The sequence below is a fragment of the Notolabrus celidotus genome, chromosome 2, assembly GCF_009762535.1.
Source record: "Notolabrus celidotus isolate fNotCel1 chromosome 2, fNotCel1.pri, whole genome shotgun sequence".
Taxonomy (NCBI): domain Eukaryota; kingdom Metazoa; phylum Chordata; class Actinopteri; order Labriformes; family Labridae; genus Notolabrus; species Notolabrus celidotus.
The window spans coordinates 8988008-9013349 of record NC_048273.1 but is presented as its reverse complement, the minus strand read 5'-3'; the positions used below and the strand labels follow the sequence as shown (position 1 = coordinate 9013349).

Sequence of the window (25342 nt, the reverse complement as noted above, 5' to 3'; positions counted from 1 at the left end):
CATGTCTTCCCTCCCTTTTCCGCAGGATACAAGATCTATGACCTCACCCTGACCCCACCACGACCCAGGCTGTCTGCGGGGGAGCGGCTGATGCTCACCTGCATGGCTCACACCGAGCTCCGCGTGGGCATCGAGTTCAACTGGACGCACTCCGGTCAGGCCCTGGTAGGTCCACCTCTGCAGGGAGCTGGTGTTTAGATGAAGTCATGTTATAAAACCTAACCAGCCTTCATCACACACTAAGAAACCAGAAGTGCTGCATCTTACTCCACCGCCATCCCTTCACTTAATCCTTACTTCCTGCTTTCAGGAATCCTTGAGTTTATCTCGACACCAGGTCAGAGGGCAAAGGTACATAGTCATAAGTATCTGGACTCTGAAAAGATCTGGTTGTTTGCAAAAGACACTAAGTCTACTCTGAAGAAGGGCTGTCCTGTACTACGACTTTCTTCTCTTATATTACAACAGTATTCTTGCAATATACAACATCATATCATTGCTCTAACACTCTGTTAAACCAAAAAAAGTCCTGCCTAATGTGTTCAAGCGGTCTTTCTGATGTTTCACTCATGTCAGACCTCGGTGAACGGTTCGATGCTGACTCACACCACATCACACAAGAAGAAGCTGTGGAACTCTCTGGAGCTGTCCAACACTCTCATCGTGGAAAACGTGACGGTGGATCACACAGGAGAGTACACCTGTACTGCATCCAGCGGGAAGATGGAGAAAAGTGCATTCACGTACCTGAAAGTCTACGGTAGGTGCACTGAAAGCATCATGTATTCAAGGTTATTAGAAGCTGTATGACATTGTAATACAATTATTTGGACTTAAAAGTGACGGACATGACGTATAAAATTAACAAAATACACGACTATCAAAGCTATGTCAACACTTTATTTCAAAGACACTATATAAAGAGTCTTACAGTATATTGCCATATATATATATATATATATATATATATATATATATATATATATATATATATATGCAACTGACTCTGTTCTAATGCCACAGCTTTCTGTTTGTCGGCTGTGTTGAGCTGGCGCTAAAGTTCAGAACGCAGAAATATTTTGTGGTTTTTCTTGTTTCCAGAAAAGCCTTTCATCGACATCAAAGAGCCGTTGGCGAGGGTGTGGGAGGTAAAAGTAGGAGAACAAACTTCCAGTGTGATCCCCGTCAGGTACTTAGCGTACCCAGACCCCAGCTTTAAATGGTGAGTTTACACAAAAAAGGACCAGGGCCTTGCGTCTTGCCAGAACTTACTGTTGCTAGGTTAGTAGCAACATCCTGCGACACTCCTGGTTCCCCTAACAGTGTCTTTACAGCATTTAGCAAGTTACAGTGGCAAGGACAAACTTCCTTTAACAGGTAGAAACCTCCAGCAGGACCAGACTCATGTTAGACACACATCTGCTGAGACTGAGTTGGAGAGAGGTATAGAGGGAGATGATAGTGGTGAGACGGATAGTTGTAGTTGTAGCAGCTGGAGTCTGGCACGTCCACAGCAGCAGAGATCCAGAGGAACCTACGAGACAAGGGAGATCAGGGACTCCAGAAAGGTCTATGGTTAAGAACTTTAATGGGACAGGAAGAGTTAAAGTAAGAGACAGGCAGACAGAGGAGAGAGAGGGAAAGACAGGATCCCCGAGTGTCAGTCTAAGCCTATAGCAGCATAACTAAGAGCTGGTCCAAGCCTGATCCAGCTCTAACTATAAGCTTTATCAAAAAGGAAAGTTTGAAGCCTACTCTTAAAAGTAGAGAGGATGTCTGCCTCCCGGACCCTGACTGGTAGATGATTCCAGGGCGTGATAACTGAAGGCTCGACCTCCCACACTACTTTTAGTGACTTCAGAAATGACAAGCAGGTCTGCATGTAGGGAGCGTAGTGAGGATTTGTCTGTGATGGAGAGCATGAGAGTTGTTGTCTTCCAAAAGTTTAACTTAACAGCTTACACTGAGAGCGTTACTTTCAGATTGATTCACTGACTGTTTCTTCACATATTTGGGGTCACGGGAGTTGCTGGTCGTATCCTTACTCAAATTTTTAGGTTTTCCTTTTGCTATTGTGTTGCACGAAAGCTGCGTTGGTTGATTGAACCATTTCAGCTTCAAATACTTACAGACACCACAAACTAACTGATAAATGCTGCAGAGGCAGATCAGCAACTCCTTAGTTCTGCACAAAAAACATCACGGTCTAGTGAATTTGAAGAAAGTGAGATAAAAACTGTTTCTGTTTCAATAAATCCTTCTTTATCTCTGGTGGGATCCTTCCTGTAATGTTGTCAGTGACAGAAACAACGACTTTTAGTTGACCTTCTTTGATTTGGTGCATGCACTGCAGGTATTTCAACCAATTTGATGGAATCCAGTCATTAAGGTGTTAAACTATATAAAAACTGGGTCTCGTTTGTTGATCATAACTCCATGTTTCTGCCCAGGTTAAAAAATGGCCTCCCTCTCAAGGATGACTACAGAATCAAACTAAAGAGCGATGCCCTCATCATCCGGGGAGTCACAGATATGGATGCAGCGAATTATACCATCATCCTGTCCAATGAGGCTACCAAAGAGGAGAAGAGACATTCCTTTCAGCTGCTCATCAACGGCACGTTCATCCTGTTTCCCTTTCTTATTCAAACAGAGCTGATTCAAAGACAGAGGTGATAACAGCAGTGTTTTTCTTTCTGCAGTTCCTCCTCATATCATAGAGAAGGAGGTGGCGGTGGACTCTGACGTGTACCCGTTCGGCAGCAGCCCCACCTTAAGGTGCACCGCCCGTGGGTTTCCCATCCCGGCACACATCCAGTGGCAGTGGATGTCTAAAGATGACTGTCCGGTGGCCTTCCTGTGAGTCACCTCTCTTTTTTCGTGTGTTTATGCAGTGCTCAAAGCCTCCTAGGTCACTCATTGTCAACAGGTTGTTGTTTAAATGGGGGAAAAGCTGCTTTCGTGATGTTGACAAAACAAAAGGGGAGACAATGAGAGTGAACTCTGATCTGATGCAGAGCGGAGGATGTGATTCAGGCACTTAAAAATGTCAACTCTTACAGAGAAGTCAGATAGTCTGTTTACATTTTCTGTACACTCAGAGACTTCTTATACCTCGCCGTTACACAACTCACTCCTCAGGTATGCAGAGAGCTAAAGAGTGTTGGTAGAAAGGAGCAGGCATGTGTCTCTGCTCCGACCATCAGCAGGTTTCTTATCTCCGCCCTGCACATCTGAGCTCTTCCTCAGTCTGCGTGCTACGTTTCCTGTTGTTCCTGTTGTGCTCTGTCAGAAAAAAGAGCTCCTTCCTGCCTCTTCTTGTATACTCTCTGTCCCTCGTTATCTTGTCACACAAATTCAACATAAACTCAACAAAGTTTCCTGTGTTTTCAAATCTGGATTGAAGGTTTTATTTTTGCTCAAATGAAAACAAATTGCAGAAGAAACAGAAAGATCTGAAAAAGAAACAAATAGCCTGCAGAAACAAAGACGTGGACGTAACAGTGAAAGTGGTAGTTCTGCATTTTGGGGTCAGTCGTAGCTATTTATGTGAGCAGGGTAGGTTTGAGTTAGAGAGAGACTTCTGCAGAAATGAGAACTACTTTGTTGGAACCTCTTGGAAAAATGTCATTGCATCAGAAAAATTCACCAACATTAAAAAGTACTTTTGAATATGACGGTTAAGAAGTGCTGAAAATGCATAAAAGACTGCAAGGCAAATGAAACATGAGATTAAAAACATGGCAACAGTTGGCAGTGCATTCGTTATAATATAACAAAAGACAATACATTTAAAAGGTCTAAGAAAGGACAGAACCGCAGAGTATCAAACCAGAATAAAGCAAAGACAGGTGTGTTTGTTTAACACATTTTAAAACACCTGTTTGTTTCCGTCCGGCAGGTCGGGGCTGGCAAAGTACGAGGAGCAGATCGCTTCGTGTACGGCCTGGAGAGATATCAGCAACAGCACCGGTCACCGCCCTGCAGAGCGGATCATGACTGACCCTGATCATCACCAACAGGTTCGTTATTCATCTCAGTTTTTACGTGTGCGTGTTTTATGTAAGCATATTTAAGGTGCCGATTGACGGATAAACTTATTCAACCAGAAAATCGTGAGCTCGCTGAAGATCCAGAGGGCGGAGGTTCAAGCTCTCTACAGATGCATGGCTGCCAACAAAGTGGGCGAGGATTCACGCATCATCCTTTTCCATGTGACACGTGAGCGCTTTTTTTTTTGTCCATGTCTAGTGATGCAAAAAATGTAGACTCAAGTTTATAGTTTGAAGTTTGAAGTTTTTATTTTATTATTGTGTCATGCATACAATAATATGCCCTGCCCGCATGGGATTAAAATCAATCAATCAAGCTTTATTGATATAGCACCTTTCATACAAATCAAATGCAACCCAAAGTGCTTTTTGAAAAACAAGAAAGAAGCAGAAACGAAACAATGGAAAGACATATTAGAGGAGAATAATAATAATAATAAACATTTAAAATAATAAGAATAACATAAAATAAAATAGAGACTAATGCACACCAGAAATAAAACATGTGTAATTAAAGTAAGTTAAAGCATCAAAATTAAGAATAAAAATAGTCCAAATAAATAGATTTAAAAAGGGTAAGGATAAGAGTTGAAAAATAAATACTAAGGCTAAAAATATCAATAAAACTGAGTAGATAAATAAAAATTAAGTAAATGAATGAATAAATACATAAAAATAGAATAAGATAACAGTTAAAATTACTAAAATAATAAAGCAACATTTAAATCAATATTGTAGTAAAAGGTAAGTAATAAAAATGTTAAACCCTACATAAAAGCCAGACTGAATAAATACGTTTTTAGTTTACGTTTAAAAGTCTCAATATCTCTGTCAGCGCCTCTCAGATCCTCCGGCAGGCTGTTCCATAGTTAGCATCTTGGCTGAAAGCAGCGTCACCAAATGTCTTTGTTCTGCTCTGAGGAACAGCTAAAAGAGAGGAGCCGGAGGATCTGAGAGGCCTTCCTGGTTTATACCAGGTAGCATCTCTGAGATGTAGTCTGGTGCAAGGCCATGCAGCGCCTTAAAAACTAGTACAAGAATTTTAAAACCAATACGAAAAGCAACAGGCAGCCAGTATAAAGATTTTAAAATAGCCGTAATGTGTGCTCTCCTTCTGGTCCTCGTTAAAACTCTAGCTGCTGCATTTTGTATTAATTGCAGTTTGTTAATTGTGTTCTTTGGAAGACCAGAAAGGAGGGCATTGCAGTAATCCAGCCTGCTGGTTATAAAAGCGTGCATTAGTCTCTCTGTGTTGCTCAGAGAGAGAAACAACACCATTAATTCGTACAGTCCAGGGACAGCACGATCATCATTGTAAGGAAACTGAGGGAGAAATTATTACAGAATAAAATAAAATAATACAAATAAATATGCACACTGCTTAAAAAAGACTATCTTGTCATCTTTTCCAACTTTTGATACTAAATTAGTGAGTTTAAACACAAAGTTAAAGAACCAATTTAGTTTTTGCACATCTGTCAACCACAATATTTCAAGCTTTTTAAAGGCAATTTGTTGAAACAAAATATCTCTGAGGTCATAATAATTTGTACTGTACAAAAGAAAATGGGACTCTGTTTCCACTTCATTCAAATCACACATCTCACAGAGTCTGTTTTCTTCTGGGATATTTTTGAATCGACTGACCTCAATGGCCAGAGGAAGAATACCTGATCTTAACTGTGCAACCAAAGATCTTTGGCTTCGAGATAAATTATATGTGTGAGTTTTCTGACAAATTGAAGAAGGAGTGGATTCAGAGAGGAGTGTTTGCAAACAGTAAGGGCCTGATTCACAAACAGATTGCATGGTGCATATGAAACAAAAATGCATCATCTCAGTCAGAAAGCGCACGTGAAATGTTAAATGCACTGCAAACTGTGCAGCAGAACAAATAGCTGTGCTGTTGTGCTGATAGCCTGTATGCAAATGTTCTAACATGTTATCCAAACACACCGACGCTAAAAGCTGAACTGTATTTGAAAGAGTTGCTGTGCTCAAATTTTCCAGTGCTCATGACAACAATTCCCCCTTTGGATGACCCACAAATCCTAAATCTGTACTTAAAGTCTGTAAATATTACTTTGACATTACACTTCAAGGGAGGGAGCTTTCTTTTAAATGATGAAACTGAATTCTAGTCTGTCAGGAGCTCCCTCAGGATGAGAGCTCACAGTGCAGCTCTGTGCAGGGCAGAGAGTGGAGATGCTGACAGCTGATTTCTACAATCTGACACAAAACAAGAGCAAACTGCACAGAGCTGCAGAACTTTGTCGGCATGTTTGTGCATTGTTAGTGATATATCCTTGAGATGCTCCTGCAATCCACTCTTACATTAAGAGGAATTCAGATTAAAGGCACTTGGCTTCAAAAATAATTCTTAGCAGAGGTCTTAAATATGGGAATTGTATGCACTCGCACCAAATTCAAGTATTCAACACTCTCCTTTCTTTGTGTGTTTTCTGCAGGCGGCCTGGAGGTCAGTGTGTCTCCGTCCAATGATCCTCTAGAAGAAGACGACGTGGTTCTGCGGTGCAAAGCGGACAGGTTGCTCTACAGGAACCTCGCCTGGTTTCGTGTGATGAACGTCTCGGAGTCAGAGTCCGTCCCGTCGGTGCAGCCGTGCCGCTCCCTGACTCTGCAGCAGAGGCCTCTGCAGCACGCCAAGCTGTCCATCCTGCAGGGGACCAACGTGACCCTGGAGCTGAAACTGCTCAATGCGTCACGACAGGACGAGGGCCTTTACGCCTGTCAGGTGGAGAACATCAAGACTCAAGAGAGGACGTGCCTGCTGCGCCATCTTACTCTTAAAGGTAACAAAGACACAGTAAAAGAAACATATAAGTTAACTTTTCTTTCCAGATAGATCCACACAAAGAATGATTTGCTCCACCAGGCCGCTATCTTGCATGTTTACAGAAGCCCAGAGCAGACAAACTGGTTACGTTCACGTTTTTGTATTTAGTGAGCTGCCGCACGAAATGCACCGGCTGGAAGACGAGAAGAAGAAGAAGAAGTGAGTGGTTGTTGTTGTGCTGAAAGAATTTGTATTGATAGACATTTTTGGTGGTGAAAACTTGACAGATGGAGGATCATACTTATCATATATCAAGGGACCTTTTTGTCCCAGAAGGCCACCGTAGCTTCACCAACTGAAGGGGTGAGCAAGGGAGCGTTTCAACGTAGAATCTAAATGCTAGATATCACTAAATATTCTCATATTTAAAAAATCTTTTAGATGAATATTTCCTGCAGGGTGATATATTTAACCAATACAACCATCATGAAGAATGCACAATCACCCACATTAGTTGAAAATAAGATGTTTAGGTTTTGAGGGAGGCTTTGCTTGAAGTAACAAAAAGAGATGTTTAGTTTTTATGGTTTTGAAATAATTGTGGTCTGGTTCTGGTTGCAGGTCTTGAAGCAGCGAGGATCCTCAATAACTTAACCGATCAAAAAGTCAACGTAAGCGCCACCATCTCTCTGCACTGCGACGCTGCCGGGATGCCACACCCCACTGTGGTGTGGACCAAGAACAACCAGACGGTGGTGGAGAGCTCAGGTGAGACACACACAGCTTTTCAATGAGCGCTGACTCACTCTGCTTACAAACACACAGACGAACAAACACTGTGGTTTGTTTCCAGGTGTGAGTCTGAGCCAGAACAACCACATCCTGACGATTCTGCGGGTGAAGAAGGACGACAGCGGCCTGTACACCTGCACCGCCTGTAACGGTCAAGGCTGTGACACCTCGCAGGCCACTCTGACTACTGAAGGTAAGTGTCCCTCTGAGCTGGTGATAACTGATATATCAACAAGCCTTTCCTGTTTGCTGATAGTGTCAAAGGATTACAAAGCTTGGTCCTCAGACTGACACTCACTCAGTCCTGTTGTTGTCTTTTTTTTAATCTTGCTTTACTAGTTTTATCTTCTTCTGTTGTCTCTGTTTATGTCTGATTTTTGACATTTTGAGTCTTACTGTTCTGAGTCTGAATACTTAGTCTTTGTCCCCTTGTAATCAGTTTGTGTCCCTGGTTATTTTTTTGCAGTTTTTATTTACTTTTACTTACTTTTGAAGTTGTTTCGAGTCTCTTGTAGTCATTGTATTCAACAAGTGGCTGTATAAGTCCAAACAATTAAAATGCTCATCATAAGTCGTGTTTAAACTGTAGCTCTGGTTAATATCTGCTCCCATAACACTCTAAAGCTCTACAACCTGGATGTAAACAAGCACAGGTGATGATGTCATCTTATAGCACAGTGTGGTTTGTCAGTATGTTGATCTAGTAAATAGAGATAAAGTTGTATGTAGGCTGTGTCTGGTTATAACCACTCCACCAGAGACATGAGGAACCAGCACAGGCATGAGGACGCTAACCTGCAAGAAGGTGCTAGCTCTGCTAACTTTAGCCACACTCTGCAAACCAATCTTACATCGGTTACCCACAGACTTTCTGTGGTAAATAATTTGTGCTTAGTTTTGACTGCTTTGGGAATCTTTTCCTACCTTTAGGTCAGGAGGAATTTACATTTTCTTGGAAACTACTCGTAATTAGTTGCTTTTGAACATCCTTACTTTTGTCTTTGTGTGGTGTTTCTCTGCCTCATTTTCACTGTGAAGTTGTCGTGGTCCCTTGTCACTTTTTTCTGGTGTCTGCAGGAGCAGTGTTGCCAACCCCTCATTGAGGAAAGTAGCTATAGGCTGTCCTAAAAAGTCGCTAGAAGTCGCTAAATGATGTCATCATTTAAATTGCATAACTGGAATTGTAATGGACGCTGTAGGAGAGACGTGTAATGTTGAGGGAGAAACAAAAAGAGGTTAAAAACACCCTAAATATGTTTATAACTACACTTAGGAGCCTACAACAAATCAAAGTAAAACATTACATTTTTCAAACATAACATTTTCATGATGTTTATTGTATACAATCTACATTAACTATCTAAATGGACCAAAAAGAGACAGTAGGCGGGATCAGCCAGCGGTGTCTTCGTGCATGTGTGATATATTTGCAGTCTTGATGTTGAGGGGTGAACGCCTCATGCTCTGAATGCAGCTAGGATGGACTCACAGCAGCATCCACTGAGTAAGAATGATACATGTTTTCACGTCAGTCTCCAAAAGTCTCCATTTAACACCAGGAAAAAGTCGCTAGATTTGTCGCTAGTTATTTTTATTTGAAGAAGAGTGGCTAGAGGGGTCTGAAAACTCGCTAATATAGGGACAAAGTTACTAAGTTGGCAACACTGTGCAGGAGAAACAGACTGTATGGAGAGAAGCAGCTGGTGTTCTAGAATTCTGACATCAAAGACAGATTCCAGAATTCCGAGAAAAATTGAAAATTCCATTAGAATTTGGAATATTACAAACTCCAACATAAGACTTTGTTTAAATGGCTTTTTTTTTTTTTTTTTGCAGAATATCGTCCCTTATATTCTGCATTTGGCGGATAATAAATCAACTTCTAATTTTTTGTTATTTGAATGTTTTCTTTATGATCTTATGATCTATCTTCTTTTTGCTTGTTTTGTGACACATTGTCATAATTCTTTGTCTCTTTTCCACTTTTTTTGTGTCTCTTGATAACTTCATTTGTTACTGTAGTTTGTTAGTAGGTTCTGACTTTGATTACTTTGCGTGTCTTGGTCTTGCATCTTACTTCAGATCATTATGGAATCTACAGATCTTGTTATGATTATTTTGTGTCTCTGTAGTTTTTCATTTCTGTTGTTCTGTCTCTGTAATCCTCCGTCTCTTTGAAATCTTCATTGGTGATTTTCTTCTCTCTGTTCTTTATTTATACCTTTTTTTTTAACAAGGGTTAAGTTATTGTATTCAGAGTTTACTCCTCAGAGTTCAGCCTTAACCTTTTGGCATTTCTGCTAACACTCCCAATAACGCTGCATTTACGTCTGGCTTCAAGGTTTCAACCTCTCATCCCTCTTATGACATTTTTGATATCAAAGATGCAGAATAAGAATAACTCTACTTCCCCGTGACGGGAAGTTGGCCCGGTTAGCACACATCCTCCTGGGAGTTTCTAAATCTAAAACAATGAGGAGTCTGCAGGACAAAGGGAGAGGCCGGTTGGGCCTGAGCTCCAGCTCCAGCCTGTCCTCTCCTGTCCACCCGTCTCTGTCCTGAACACAGAGAAACAAACAAGAACACTGACTAGAACCAACAGCGTACGTGAGCCAGTCCCCGCCAGCAGAATCCAGACCCGGTGAGAGCAGGTCCAGGTCAGGGGCCAGAACTGCTAACGAGGGAGGGAGTACGGCTAACGAGGAAATCTCTGGTTACGAGGGAGATTAACAGATAAACACAGAGAGAAGAAGAGAGAGTAGAGACGTTTGATCTTGTCTATAGACTATTATTTTGATTTCTAACTCTGTGACAATAAAAATCGTAGTTGACTCTGAATAATACCTAGACTTATAGCCTGTGCAGACACACTGATCTAAGGAGGATTTTCTTTTAGTATCACCAGCTGTTTCCACCCTTATGACACGCTCACACCAAATGGGAACAATCCCTTAATTTGTGCTTGTAACAATGTCAGAATGTTTTGTGCTCACTCGCTTCATTTAAACGAATACCTTGCTCCATTCGCATGTAACCAAAGACGCAAATCTTGCGAGACGCGAGGGGTTCCTTTCAAACTCAAATCCAGTCTGTCATCATCAAACCAGGTTGCAGCGTTGTCAACTCCTCAGTGAGGAAAGTAGCTATTGGCTGTCCGAAAACTCACTAGAAGCCGCTAAATGATGTCATCATTTCATCTGCATAATTTGAATTGTAATCGACGCTGTAGGAGAGACGTGTAATGTTGAGGGAGAGACAAAAAGAGGTTAAAAACACCCTAAATATTTTTATAACTACACTTAGGAGCCTACAACAAATCAAAGTAAAACATTACATTTTTCAAATATAACATTTTCATGATGGCTATTGTATACAATCTACATTAACTATCTAAATGGACCAATAAGACACAGTAGGCGGTATCAGCCAGCGGTGTCTTCGTACATGTGTGTCACATTTGCAGTCTGGATGTTAAGGGATGAACACCTCCTGCTCTGAATGCATCTAGGATGGACTCACAGCAGCATCAACTGCTCATTGAGTAGAGTAAGAATGATACATGCTTTCACATCAGTCTCCAAAAGTCTCCATTTAACACCAGAAAAAGTCGCTAGATTTGTTGCTAGTCGCTTATTTGAAAAAGAGTCGCTAGAGGGGTCTGAAAACTCGCTAAATATAGCGACAAAGTCACTAAGTTGGCAACACTGCAAGGTTGAGCTCAACTGAATTGAATGGTGAGGCCGGTTATGCTAAAGGGGGCGGAGCTAATTTTCTAGTCCAACCAATAGCTGGAATCAAATGACCGACAAAGGTTTTGAATGAGCTGGTTCATACGTCACCAGAGATTCTGCACGCACAGATAATTTCAACTCTCACGAATGAAGGGTTGAATGCTTGTGTGTTTGGAAATATACATTTGTTTTCCTTTGTGCAAATTGTCTCCCAAAATATGATACAAACTCAGCTTAATTTTTTATTAATAACTAACAAACTAACAAACTGAATGTTTTTGGCACTGTCACACCCCTAATGTTCACCAAGATGAAGATTGTTATCTTTTATTTGAATGCGGTAGTAGGCCGCCATTGTTACTCATACTGTGACGCATTGCGAGCGACGTCCATTAGCACAATGAATGAAATGAATCAGTGTGTTAAAAAGGAAAGACCGCGCCTCACAGCATGAACTTTATCTGGATTAGACTCTGACTGACCTTCTCCAGGTTCTGGTCCGTCATTCGTGCAAACTCCTCAAGATTTGTTATGACTAGATAAAAACTCAGTTTGCTTACAGACCAGAATCCAACGGTCTTCCTTCCTCCAACCCAAACACAGACGCACACAAACACAAACGTCCACGCCAAACACAATGTCCAACCAGCCTGAACCTTATGCAACGCTGCCAAGGCACGCCACCCAGCCTCCACTCCACATTCCTTCATGATTGTTCCGTGTTTTCTGAGCAAACGGACCCAAACTTTATGAAATGATCTGGACGATGTGATGATTCATCGTGAGGTGTTTTGTGTTTATTCTAGGAGCAGAGGAAAAGACGAATGTGGAGCTGATTGTCCCCATCGGGTCCGTGGTCATCGCCATGTTCTTCTGGTTACTGATTGTCTTCGTCATCCGCGGAAGAAAGAGAGTAAGAACTTCCTCATCCTCATCCTCTCTATGCCACACTTTTCCTTCCTCGGGTTTCCCCTCCTGTTTCACTCAGGGGACCCGAAAAACGTTAATAGCTAAACCACACAAACACAGGCCAACACACACACAGTGGGTTTGTAAGACTGATTAGAGGTGACTGGTCTGGCTCTCGGTCGCTGCTCTCCTTTGTGTCCACGAACAACAGACCAACTCTCTGCCTCCACGAGGCACGTAGACCAGCAGCACTGATTGGGCCCCTTTAACAGAGGGGGACCAGATTCACCGAAAACTACATCAGAGAAACAGAGACGTGTAAATTCAGACGTGGGTGAAGCACTGACTGCCAGACTTTACAAATATCTTACCAGGTAATGACTTTGCTAGAAGTGGAAGTCAGAGACTCCAATATTATTGGGTAGGTTTTAAAGAATCTGATATCAGAGAATCAAAGTATTTTAAGGGAATTTGATCTAACTATTGAAGTAAAAGTACAGGGAAATGGTGTTCAGAGGAAAAAAGGAAAATTCTAAATGAGAGATGTTTGGGAGCGACTAACTAAGAGTCCTTTCAAAATTTTCTGACTAACCAACCAGCCCTAAAAGTAAGAAAACACTCCGGATTTAACACAGCTAAAAACAGGATCACAGAGTCTGCAGGTAAACAATGTCAAACTGGTTTGCAGAGTTTGGCTAACACTAGCAGAGCTAGCACCTCCTTGCACGTTAGCGTCCTCATGCCTGTGCTGGTTTCTCATTGCTCTAGTAGAGTGGTTATATGTCAGTTTAACCAGACACAGCCTACATACAACTTTACCTCCATTTACTAGATCAACATACTGACAAACCACGCCGTGCTACCAGATCACATCTGTCACCTGTGCTCATTTACATCCAGGTAGTAGAGATTTAGAGTGTTATGGGAGTCAATTTTCACCAGAGCTACAGCTTAGACTCAATATATGATGAGCATTTCAACTGATAGGACTTATATAGCCTCTTGTTGAATACTCAAAGACACCTTGCAATTACTACAAGGGCTTGAAACAACTTGGAGGAGTCACTAAATAACCCAAAAGTTAATGAAAATTCTGAAAAGTAGAAAAGTTAGACTCAAATGTCCAAAAACAGACTGAAAATAAACCCAAAGAGATGCAGAATGACAAAACAAAATAGAAAAAACAACAACAGTCTACAAAAATCATCACTCAGGGATGCGTGCGTTTCGGCGACTAAAAATCTGACATCTTAACAGTTTGAGAAACTGGCAGCGCCCCCTGGTGGAGAATAAATAGAAGTATTGTACAACCTATTGCGGTAATATAAACAGAATCAATGATACACAATATTAGCAGTGGATTAATTAATGATTATTAATTAATAGTAATTCACTGAAAATACGGCTTTAAATGATGGAAACTGAGTGTGGCAGAAAAGCAAGCAGACCAGTGTTGCCCAGTTTACGTTCTTCTACTTTTACTATATAAAAGGACTATTACGTTGTTTCCATCACACCTATGTTAATTTGTCTCTGTCTCTCTAAATTCAGCCAAACGGTGGCGAGCTGAAGACGGGCTACCTGTCCATGATCCTGGACTCGGAGGACATGCCGATGGACGAGCAGTGTGAGCGTCTGACGTACGATGCTAACAAATGGGAGTTTCCTCGGGACAGACTGAAACTAGGTGAGACACGAAACTGGAGTGTTCCCGAGCCTCAACTTTCCTGGGAGAGGGCATGAAATATTAAACAGCAGTGGGCCAGAACAAGTTTTTATCTGTTCTTTTTGTTCAGATAAGCGAAGACATATTTTTTTACAGAGTGCTTTAAAAAAAGAAGAAAAGGAACAACTGTGGAACATTTAATGGATGTAAAGTAGAATATAAGAGCAGATATAGTAGGCATGTTTTATGGCTTTTTGCACATTTTTAAATAGCCATTACATCGCTCTCTTCAAAGCCACCAGGCCTCTTTGAAAAATTGTCATTAACCCTTGCAGAATATGGAAGTTGCTGCCTCATTTGGCTTGTTTGTTTGTGTATTTTTGTGTCAAACAAATACTTGTTAGATCCAGAATAACCATGTTAACTCTAATAATGCAAAACACAACAAAAGTAAAGGATCAAAGTGACGGTAGACCAACAATTAAAAATTTTTTGAAGGTAAAATTACAGTTTTGACGATGTATGAACTGTTAGAAAATAAAGCATCTTACTCTTTACCAATAGGTCTTTCTCTCTTAGCATCCTTCCTCACATGTTTTCAGGCTGTTAGAATAAAAATCTGAGCCTGCTGTCATTTTGCAGCTGCCGGCTGAAGCGGTCTCCTCACATATTTTACTTCCAGTCCTTTCAGCTCGAATATACATATAGAAATATCACCTAAGCTAGATACATTGAGGCAGCACATTTAAAGAAACAAATCTTTCCATTGAAGGTGACCCTCTTGGACGAGGAGCGTTCGGTCAGGTGGTCGAAGCAGCCGCCTTTGGCATCGAGAAAGCCACGACTTGCACCACTGTCGCAGTGAAAATGCTTAAAGGTGAGTGTCTGTCCTTCATCTCTGTCCACATTCACACATTAAAACAAAACTTAAAGGTCTCTTTGTGTGTCGCAGAGGGGGCTACATCGAGCGAGTACCGCGCCCTGATGTCAGAGCTGAAGATCCTCATCCACATCGGGCATCATCTGAATGTTGTCAATCTGCTGGGCGCCTGCACGAAGCCTGGAGGTGAGCGTGTGTGCGTTACGTCTCTTTTTGTGGTCAGGGCATGCAGAGCTCCTGAGTCATCTTCCTCTTCATGGTGAAGCTTCACAAGCATCCCTAGCTCTAATTATAAACCCAGTAATGTGTGTTTATTCAGACTGGCTTGTATTTATTTACCTCTCTCTTTAATGTACCTCACACTCGCCTCATTAGATCAGTCTGTAAACGTCTTCCGTGAACCTCTAATGTAAAGTTACGGCTGACTTTGATCCCCCTCCTCTCCTCTCTACTCTTCTTCTCTCTGCAGGACCTCTGATGGTGATAGTGGAGTACTGTAAACACGGAAACCTCTCCAGTTACCTGAAGAGCAAACGAGGAGAGTACAGCCCCTACAAGGTAAATGATGCGTGACCCACAAGCAGCCAATTAAAAACAGACGACCCTCTGATGTGGTTACTCTGAGCCCAGAGCGCTGCACACAGTCACATCACTCACCACAGACTGTTACACAACAATGCACCACAGCTCTGAGCCAAAAACAAGTGCCACATGGTGTAGTTCCTCAAGTGTCCACTGGAGGCTGTGTCTAAAAGTGAGTCAGTCCCCATAGCTATGCACTCACTCAACATGTTTCAGTTACTTTAAGGCGCCAATTCTAATAGGGGGCGTGGCCTATTTGATTGACAGGTGGGAGCTGTCTGATCCTTTTGGTGATTTTTTTGTGTACATTTCAGACAAATAATCTGTCTTACTGTGTTGTTTATTGGAGTAACAGATCATATACAAAGTCTGAGACCTCTTATTTTTGGTTACATGACGGTACATGTTTCGCCTCATCCTAAAGTGGCCCTGGTCCACAGAATGACCCGAATAAAATCACAGAAAACACCTCTAACACTCAGAAACTATGGGGTGTATCAAGACAAACAACACACTACTAAACTATTAAACAAACATCAACAAAGATTAAATCAACACAGCACAACAAGAGCACAAAGTCCCTTTGAGAGGCAGCAACGCAGCAGTCCTGACTCCAAACGCCTCTCCTCTACTGTTGGCTCAGGTGTCCCAAATTTGCAATCAAACATGCAGCCGTAATAGTCGTACCTGCTGTTCTTGGTTTGTTACCTCACAGTGCTTCTGATGCAAGGGTTTGTGGAGGCATGTGCATTGGTTTTTTGCTGCAGAGAAGACGGCATGTTGTAGAAAAGAGAAGACTTGATGTGCCGTTCACTCGACTTGCACCTTTTCTTTGGAGATAAGACTCAGCTTTATTCCAAAAGCTCTCTTTTGCTGTTTTCACATAGGCATCGAACAATTAAAAACTCCTAAGCATCAACTAGGTTCACCTCAACTTCACCCAGAAGTTCTCATGCTAGTCCCCTGGTACAATTTTTACAAGACAACACATGGGTGATGACTTTAATATCATGCGACTGATGCAATCTTCATGTATGTAAAGAAGCTGCTTCGTTGCACTCTTTTCTGCTCACCAGTATGTTCTCATTCACTCATTTTTAAACTGTGAATAATTTCAAAAGTTACCCTGTGGCCACTGCAGAGATCCTCCCTTCCCATCTGACAGAGAAGACTTCACACTGTGACGTTTGCTGTCCTGCGATTCTTGATAAAGTGTCAGTAGTGCATGCAAGTAAAGGATTTAGCTTCTGGATCAGCTGCCATGATAACTTGGTCACTCCTCCCATTCAAATATAGTCACCCCTGGATCCAAGGTTTAAAAAACACAGTCAACAAACCAGTCATTGGAGTCCCAGACTGCATCTTTAAATCACACAGTCTCTGGTTCTGACACCTTTATTGTATCTAACATGCAAACTCAATATATTTACTTCACTGTCTCATCTCTGTTTTTCCGTCCGGTGTCACAGAGGAAGCGGGTGGACAGTCAGAAGTGGATGTCAGCAGAGGAGGACATCACCGAGGGAGATCTGGGTTTGGGGAAGATCGCTCAGCTGGACATCTGCACAGGAACAGCTGTCTGCTCCATAGCTGGAGACCGAGCGTCGGGCAGCAGCATGGTCATGGGAGAAGGTGATAAAGATGACTGCAGATTACAGTTTTTAGTCTTTGACCTGTTTGTAGACTTGTGATGTAGCTCAGGGCTTGGATTTCTGTCTCTAACGTGCATCATGTGACCACAGAGAGCTCCGTCGACGACCACCTGACCATGGAGGACCTGATCAGCTACAGCTTCCAGGTGGCCAAAGGCATGGAGTTCCTGTCCTCTCGAAAGGTGAAACTGAGATGATTTATGAACCTTTGTTCACACGCTTGCTGCAGACGTCCACACTTGCAGATAAGAGTCGCACCTTGATTGTGATTTCCTCTGTTTCTCTTCTGCAGTGCATCCACCGAGATCTAGCAGCCAGAAACATCCTGCTTTCAGAGAACAATGTGGTGAAGATCTGCGACTTCGGCCTTGCCAGAGACGTCTACAAGGATCCAGACTACGTCCGCAAGGGAGATGTGAGTCCACCGAACTGACACTCACAGATAAAACAAATCTGAGAGGCTCCTCTAAGAACTAAATAACTTCAAGAGACTCTTACTTTTAGATTTAGAAGCTTGAATCAATGCATTTTTGGTCGTCTATTGTGGGTTTTGTGACATTAGCAGAGTTGGAATAGAGAATTTCAACTGAATAGTCGGTCCAATTTGCCATATTTTTCTCTATTATCAAAGATGTGTAACAAACTGTAGCACAGGCTTTTTAATATGCTGTTTTCTTGGCTGCAGTGGCTTGTGTGTTAAATCAACCACTCAAGTTTCTCATAGTTAGTAGCATGCATACATTTAAGTAGGAGTTTAAAGAAGTAATCTAAATTGTAGTATAATCATGCATTCAGACCAGAGGCAAAGCAACTGTTCCCATTACAGATGAGCCCAATGCAAAGATGGAAAGATGCATGTTTGTCTTCTACAACTTGGATTATTATTTATTGTCATAAAGGTTGGATTCTTCTACTTGAGCATGAAATTGGCGTGCAGTTGTGTTGCAAAGCTAATCTTTTAAAAGTTGTGTGATTTGCTCGTCTCGTAAAAAAATCAGACAAAACACAAGTTCCCATCTTTTACAAATCTGCACCATGTTGCAGTTACTTCAGCATCCTTTCGGTCTGTCATTAAATCACATTAAAATCTGTTCATTTTGGGTTCGAGTTGCTGGAGTAAGACCAATTTCTGCAGACTTGACTTGCCGGATACAGTGAAGCTGAAACAGAACTCTGGTATTAATGAGAGGAATCAAGGTAGCTGGAAGCAGCAGGAGAGTTCACCCAGAATACATTTTTTGTAGAGGATGCAGGAATAATTCAAGCTTTCTACTTCTAAAGATAATGATGATAACCCAGGTATGATGGGGTCTGGTTTACAAACATATCTGGAAGGGCAAATATCCGCAGCTTATGTTAATCCAATGCAAATCAATACAAATGATCCCAGGATAAAGACAATCAATCAATCTTTATTTCTACTGCACCAAATTCCAACAAATGTTATCCTCAGACTCTTTCCAAACAGAGCAGGTCTAGACCGTACTCTATGTTCTATTATTAACAAAGACCCAACATCAAGACATGATAAGATCCTGTCCCATCTTACAGACAGGACTCAGTCTGATCTCATCTTAATCCACCATGAGCAGAGCACTTTGCAGCATTTAGCAAGTTACAGTGGCAAGGACAAACTTCCTTTTAACAGGCAGAAACCTCCAGCAGGACCACACTCATGTTAGACACACATCTGCTGAGACCGAGTTGGAGAGAGGGAGAGAGGGAGATGAAGAGAGAAAGAAATGATAGTGATGAGACAGATAGTAGTAGTTGTAGCAGCTGGAGTCTGGCACATCCACAGCAGCAGAGATCCAGAGGAACCTACGAGACAAGGGAGCTCAGGGACTCAAGAGACTCCTTTTGGTCTGCACACAACTTTAGAACTAAGATTGTTCCAAGGGGCAAAGTTATCGGGTTGTTTTAGTTCCTCCGATCCTAAAAAGCCTCCAGATGATTGGCTAACTTCTTCAGAGAGATGAAATCCAGATCTTTTTCCTCTTGCAGGCTCGACTCCCTCTGAAGTGGATGGCTCCTGAAACCATATTTGATCGAGTGTACACCACACAGAGTGACGTTTGGTCCTTTGGGGTCCTCCTCTGGGAGATCTTCTCTCTGGGTAACCCTTTTAATCTTTAGTACGCTCAACATAAACACCACGTTATAACCGTAGTTCACCTGATACATCACTTCCTCCACGTCTCCTGCAGGAGCTTCTCCGTATCCTGGCGTTTGCATTGACGAGTCTTTCTGCAGGAGGCTGAAGGAGGGAACACGGATGAGGCCGCCTGAATACGCCACCTCAGAGATGTGAGAGGAGCTGATTCATTTATCACATCATGGAGGTGTTAGTCACTCTTGTCTTACCTGCTTTACCTCTGCTCACAGATATCAGACCATGCTGGACTGCTGGCTGGATCGTCCCACAGACAGGCCGACGTTCGCAGAGCTGGTGGAGCATATGGGCGACCTGCTGCAGGCCAGCGCTCAGCAGGTCTGTTTGGATCTCAGTAAATCTCCTCTGTGTGAATCTAACTTCAGACTTTAAGTACTCAAGCTCTCTGATACATTGAGTTTAAGTTTGTTGGAACACTGAAAATGTACGCAGTGATAAACCTCTCAGGAAGCAGCTGCAGCAGAGTCGCAAACCCATGATCTGACTCTGATCAAAGGTGCACAGCTTTCCTCTGTAATATCTCAGAGTCCCCGCCTCTCGCTGCGCTATTGTCAAAGCTGTTCCCTGTTTACCCCGAACACACACAACAGCAACTTCATACTAACTGATCAAGCTCTGCCAAGTACTTCTGGGAAATGTAGGAAGTAGAAGGAACAGGCGGCCAAACTGTTACATCAGATGAAGCTGATTACACCACGAGGGCAAGAATAGAAAGTGCTTTAAAACATTTCAGATCACCTTTAGAGAAAAGAGACCAAGAACATTTTCAATGTTGAGGTTCTTAAAAGTGAGGAACAGACACAAGCAAGTCTGCAGCACATGAAGGCATGACTTTAAAATAGATCCTAGATTCCATATTGTCCATTTAGAGAGCAGTAAGAAAGAGACAAAGGACGTACAACATAGATGACGCCATAGAAGGAGACAGACAGGCCGGCATCGTCATGTGTGACAGCACAGTTAGTCTGTTAGCATGGAGGAGATTACTCTTGTGCTTTTTCTGATTGGGCTTTATGGCATTCATTAAATCAACACTTGGAAGGAGACAAGCTCTAGAGAAAAAGAGGATTCAAAACGCCTGAAACGCTCGACTTGAAGTAGACAGATTTTAAACCGACTGGTGTTCCAGTTTAAAGAGCGACCCTGTTAACTGGAGACTCTCAGCCAGATGCATCCCTCACAAACGTCTTTAGATGATCATTAAATATCTGATGAGGATATTTGGACACTTGAATAAAACGAAACTAGGATGCATTCCCGAGGACTCCTTCTGTGTTTCAACAGCTGTTGTAAACTCCACAAACACTGACAGGTTCAGCTGAAGGTCTCCAGTTTACAGGGTCACTCTTCAGACTGGAACACCGGGAGCTGACAGAGACGCATTCACACTATCAGGATCAGAGAAGACTGATGTTCAGGAGTTATTAAACCAAGTGAATCACAGGTGTGCGTGATGTTATTGTGGACGGAGGGTGAAATAAAAACACTGAGGGTACTCTACCAATCAGAAACGTTCAGCTCTGCAGGCCTCGCCCCCAAAGTTCCTGGGCCTTTGGAAAGTACTACCCCCCCAAACAGGGACTTTTCAGAAATCAACTACCCAGAACCAAAGTTAGACCCTGGTTCCTGCTGTCGAAAAGCACATAGTTCCCCAAAAGGCACTTTTCATACAGCATTAAAGTTATAGTGTTTCTGAAGTTCCTGTGACTTGAAGTCATTGCATCATAATTTTTTTTTGTATCTGCAGGACGGGAAGGACTACATCCCCCTAACAGCAGTAGGAGAGGCAGTAGGACCCACATTGACCTCTGACCCCAGGAGGCCCTACAGCAGACCTCAGAGCGGGGAAATCCTGGAGGCTCAGCTCCACTATGACAGTCCGTCGTCACTCGGGTTAGCGAAATGATCCTGCTCACATTTTCAGCTCTAAGTGTTAAAACAGTTGGTGATGAACGTCGTTTATTTATGTCTCCTCTGTGCAGACTGTCTCAGCAGAGCGAGCGGTGTAGCCGGCCGCTCAGCGTGAAGACGTTCGAGGACATCCCTGTGGCCATCAGCAGCGTCATGGTGAGTTTCTGCCACTTTAAACTAAGGTTTAACTCAATCACTGCTTTGAAAAATAGGAGTTATGTTGGTCTGGAAATGTCCTTTACATGATAAGAAACAAAAACAACGTAAATCAGCCTGAAACAAAGCTTACTGAACATCTGAGAATATGGAAACTAATGCTTTTGTGTAGATAAGTCACTAGCATACAAGAGATTCATTTCCTCGTCTTTAAAGTGAGACATAATCAAACAAATCTTCCTTTTCAGTACAATTTTTACACAAGATAAATGAATCAAACCACTGAAAGAATAAAAGGGACAATATTTTCCAACTTTTCAGGGTTACCTTGAAGCAGCTTGTCATGTAGTTAATTGAAATTTAGGACTGATGGTTGATATTAGATGCCAAATGTTATCAATAAGGCTGCAAATTGGTATGAAATAGATTATATATTAAATTTAATGAAGAATTTACTTAAAGATTGACTGAAAGTCCCCTAGCGAATAAAAATATGATTGATTTACAGTTTCAGACACTTTTTGAACCTGAAATGATTTTTTTCTCTCCCTCAGTGACCACAGACTGAATATTAAGTTATTAGACTGTTGAACTAACAAAAACAAGCATTTAAAAAAAATAAATTGTTATTTTCTTTGATTACTTTCACTCTTACAGTACATCACAGTACATAACAGTATTTCCTGAACAAAAAAAATATTTTAATAAAAATATTTTTAAAGCTCCTGTAGGGAACTTTCTATCAGGGTGATTTGGCGCCCCCTGTGGACAAAGTGAAACTTTGAATCTTTTTGCTGATATCGGCCTGTACATGCATAAGTCATGTTTTCTGACCAAAATCATATCCCTTCCACTTTAACGGTCAAACTTTTCACTCAAAACAGGCCGTTTTATTTCACATTTGCCCCTCGCAGCAGTTTCAGGCATTGAAAATTCCAATACAGAGATTTTCAGTCTTGTTGCTAATGGTCTCATTTGCTTTTATAAGTCATAAAGTAGCATTACTGTTAATTTTTTTATGTGTCATAACCAGATAAAGACTCCTCACAGGAACTTTAAAGAGATCTTAATTGCAGCCATCAGTGTTGATTGAATCTGTGTTACTGCTGCAGGAGGGTCACACTGACAGCGGGATGGGCTTCTTGTCAGACGAGGTGAAGGCTTTGAATCAGCAGCTGTCAACCACACCTAACTTCAGGTGAGCCCTCTGTTCCTGAAGCACTCTACCATCTCTGAGAACTTAAAAGTATCATGATGTTTCAGCTTCAAATCTGATCTTCCTCTCGTCGTGTCCCTTCAGTCAGCTGCTGCGCTGTAAGAGCAAAGAGTCCCTGGCCTCGGAGTCGTCCAATCAGACGAGTGGATACCAGTCCGGTTACCACTCTGACGACACAGACACCCCGATCTACGCCAACGAGGAGATGATCATGAAGCACAACATGCTGAAGAAACCTCCGCTTGCCAAAACGCCCGACAAATTCAACGTGGAGATCCGCTACAGCACGCCGCCTGTCTGACCCACAGCGCAAACCCTCTCACTGTACAGTATGTTTATTACACTTTAGGACCATGACAACACAGACCACGAGCACAGTGCGCTGTGGGGTTGAGTTTTTTACAAGCTATAAATTAAATCTATTCAATTTTTTTTTTTTTAAACTTAGCCCCTGTTTTATATATGTTGGAGTCTGCTTGACAAAAAGGTGTCAAAGTTTTGGAACTTCTTATGCAGATTGCTTCAGCCAGCAGCAGTGAAACAGGCTGTAATGGCTTCAACGTTGTCCCTCTTAGCATCAAAGCAAATCTGCTAAAACTGCTTATTTTTGCAGATGACACTCTGATTGTTACACAAGTTTCTGACAACATATCCCGAAAAAAATGATGCAGAAACAGATTTATCATGCTGATTTATGTCACAGTGTTCATGTTTCTGAGTAGTTTGCTTTGAATTAGTTATTTGATGATTTAAAAAGAGAAATATAAAGTAGGATCAGTTTAGATCTGACTCTTCTTTAGAATGTTGACTTTTCTCTCGGAATTCTGACATCAAAGACAGAATACTAGAATGTTGTCTTTGATCTCAGAATTCTAGAATGTTGTCTTTGATCTCAGAATTCTAGAATGTTGTCTTTGATCTCAGAATTCTAGAATGTTGTCTTTGATCTTAAAGGCAGAATTCTGAGAAAATAGTTAGGAATTAAAAAATAAGCTCCTGCAGCGCTGTGTGCACCGGATTATCAGAGTAGAGGAGGAACGGTGAGAGGAAACGTAACAAACACTAACACAAGAGTCATTGAAGGCACCATAACCGTGAGTGTCTGCTTCAAACCCACACAAGAATCTGTAACGCTGTGGACTGGATCCACCTGAGGGAGCTTCGATGTTTTATCAGCAACTCTCAGGACATTAAAATGAATGTAATGTTGTCAGAAACACAGAATAACATCTTAGTCAGTTGCAAATTGTCTCACTTTTACTTGAAGTACTTTGATTATGATGATGATGACGTTGCAGCCATTACAGCCTGTTTCAAAGCTTCTTGTCAGTGCAATTTAACGGAGCAGCTCCACCACTTTTGTATGCGTTTGTCATCAAGACGCTTCAACACATAACAAAAACAAACGGAATGGCCCTTTAATAAGTCATCTCGAGAGAATGTAGGTCGTATGATCAGTGTGTAAGAGCAGCTCACTGTGCAGGAACGCTATCATGTTTACACAGCGAGTAAAAGGGTCTGGGGAGCCGAGACACGAGGACACGCCTACTTCCTGAGGCACAACCACCCACTTCCTGTATTACAGGAAATGGCATGTGGAATTTTTAGACAATTGACCAGCAAACGTTTTCTCTCTTTTTCTTTTTCTTTTCTCTCCTGTTGGCAGATGAAATGCTGACTAATAAGGCGACTCCTACTGTGTTTGTAGTCACTTTTGTACAGTTCTTTTATGCATATAACTGAAAGTATTTTATTAAAGTGTATTACTAAACCTGACATAAATGTAAGTAGTTTTATAAAATAAAAATACTCACAGATGAAGATGTGGAAAGTTTTTTGCTCAAACCAAACCCGTTGGACGGTGACGTTGATGTGTTTCCTTCTGTCGCTCAACGCTCACATCCTCTCTCAGTGTCTTACATGGAGAAAACAATGCGTTCCCAGCCTTGGCTACTGTTTGTGTGTGTGTGTGTGTGTGTATTAACAATGCCCCTCCAGCCTTGGGTATTTTCTTACTGGTATTCAGCTCACAATGCCTGTTTTTGCACTGCCAAGGCCACTACGACAACAAAGAGATGGTTATTCTAAAAAACAGCTTCAAGAGCTGCTGTGAAAATCAAAAATCAATCAAGCTTTTTTTTTTTTACAAAGAGCTAAATCAACACAAAAGCTTTCTCAGAACCAAGCAGCAACCTCTTGTGTTGAAAAGAAAACTCCCAAAAACTGCAGTTCCCCAAGTGTCCACTTGAGGCTGGTCCCAAAAGTGAAGGTTGCCCCATCAACACCCATACAGTAATGCCCATTTTCACAGCAGAGTTAAACTTGTTTACAGCCTGGTACAAAATATGTTTTTGCATACAGTATATAGCTCCTTTATTTATTCACACACTGTACAGAGGCAAAACTCTATATAACCCAACCTTTTAGATAATATAGAAGGTAAGAGTTATGCATCCATTTGCATATTAGGAGCACAGCAGAGTTGATGGACAGGTGGATTTATTGTAGCAGAAAAATCCACTTCAACTTCACTTCTTTTCCTGTGTCTAGGTTGATTCAAAAGCTAGCTAGTAAGTCAGCAATCCTAGTATGGCACCCGGCATTGTTGGGCTTCAATAAAATAAAAAAATGCACAAAAACACAACTTAAAAAAAATATAATAAAATGTCCCCCCAGGAACCCATGGTTGACATCACAGAGACTGCATCCATGTTTTATACAACCGCTGCTCAGGATCGGCTATCCTTACATTTGCTAATCTGGTTGAAACAGTAGGAATTTGTGAGATTTACTAGATTTAAATTATTTAAAAACAACAACAGGAG

At 41.7% G+C, this 25342-nt stretch overlaps 1 protein-coding gene across 2 annotated transcripts in view; it reads left to right on the top strand.

The window, feature by feature from the left end:
• The window catches only part of kdr (kinase insert domain receptor (a type III receptor tyrosine kinase)), a 33040-nt gene extending 8702 nt beyond the window's left edge, over positions 1-24338 (top strand). Inside the window, exons 6-31 of one of the 2 annotated variants that reach the window (XM_034700288.1) lie at positions 26-165; positions 577-760; positions 1102-1222; positions 2451-2617; positions 2703-2859; positions 3902-4022; positions 4110-4221; positions 6521-6865; positions 7018-7068; positions 7471-7617; positions 7703-7834; positions 12179-12285; positions 13833-13968; positions 14720-14824; positions 14900-15013; positions 15297-15385; positions 16879-17041; positions 17152-17243; positions 17354-17476; positions 19066-19177; positions 19269-19368; positions 19447-19552; positions 20982-21127; positions 21217-21301; positions 22414-22499; positions 22602-23407. In XM_034700288.1, the coding sequence (XP_034556179.1) occupies positions 26-165; positions 577-760; positions 1102-1222; positions 2451-2617; positions 2703-2859; positions 3902-4022; positions 4110-4221; positions 6521-6865; positions 7018-7068; positions 7471-7617; positions 7703-7834; positions 12179-12285; positions 13833-13968; positions 14720-14824; positions 14900-15013; positions 15297-15385; positions 16879-17041; positions 17152-17243; positions 17354-17476; positions 19066-19177; positions 19269-19368; positions 19447-19552; positions 20982-21127; positions 21217-21301; positions 22414-22499; positions 22602-22818 (3458 nt within the window). In that variant the 3' untranslated portion in view covers positions 22819-23407. Of the gene's footprint in view, positions 1-25; positions 166-576; positions 761-1101; positions 1223-2450; positions 2618-2702; positions 2860-3901; positions 4023-4109; positions 4222-6520; positions 6866-7017; positions 7069-7470; positions 7618-7702; positions 7835-12178; positions 12286-13832; positions 13969-14719; positions 14825-14899; positions 15014-15296; positions 15386-16878; positions 17042-17151; positions 17244-17353; positions 17477-19065; positions 19178-19268; positions 19369-19446; positions 19553-20981; positions 21128-21216; positions 21302-22413; positions 22500-22601 lie in introns of both variants that reach the window. The other variant, XM_034700296.1, reaches the window with a different exon arrangement.
• Positions 24339-25342: the final 1004 nt, after the last annotated feature.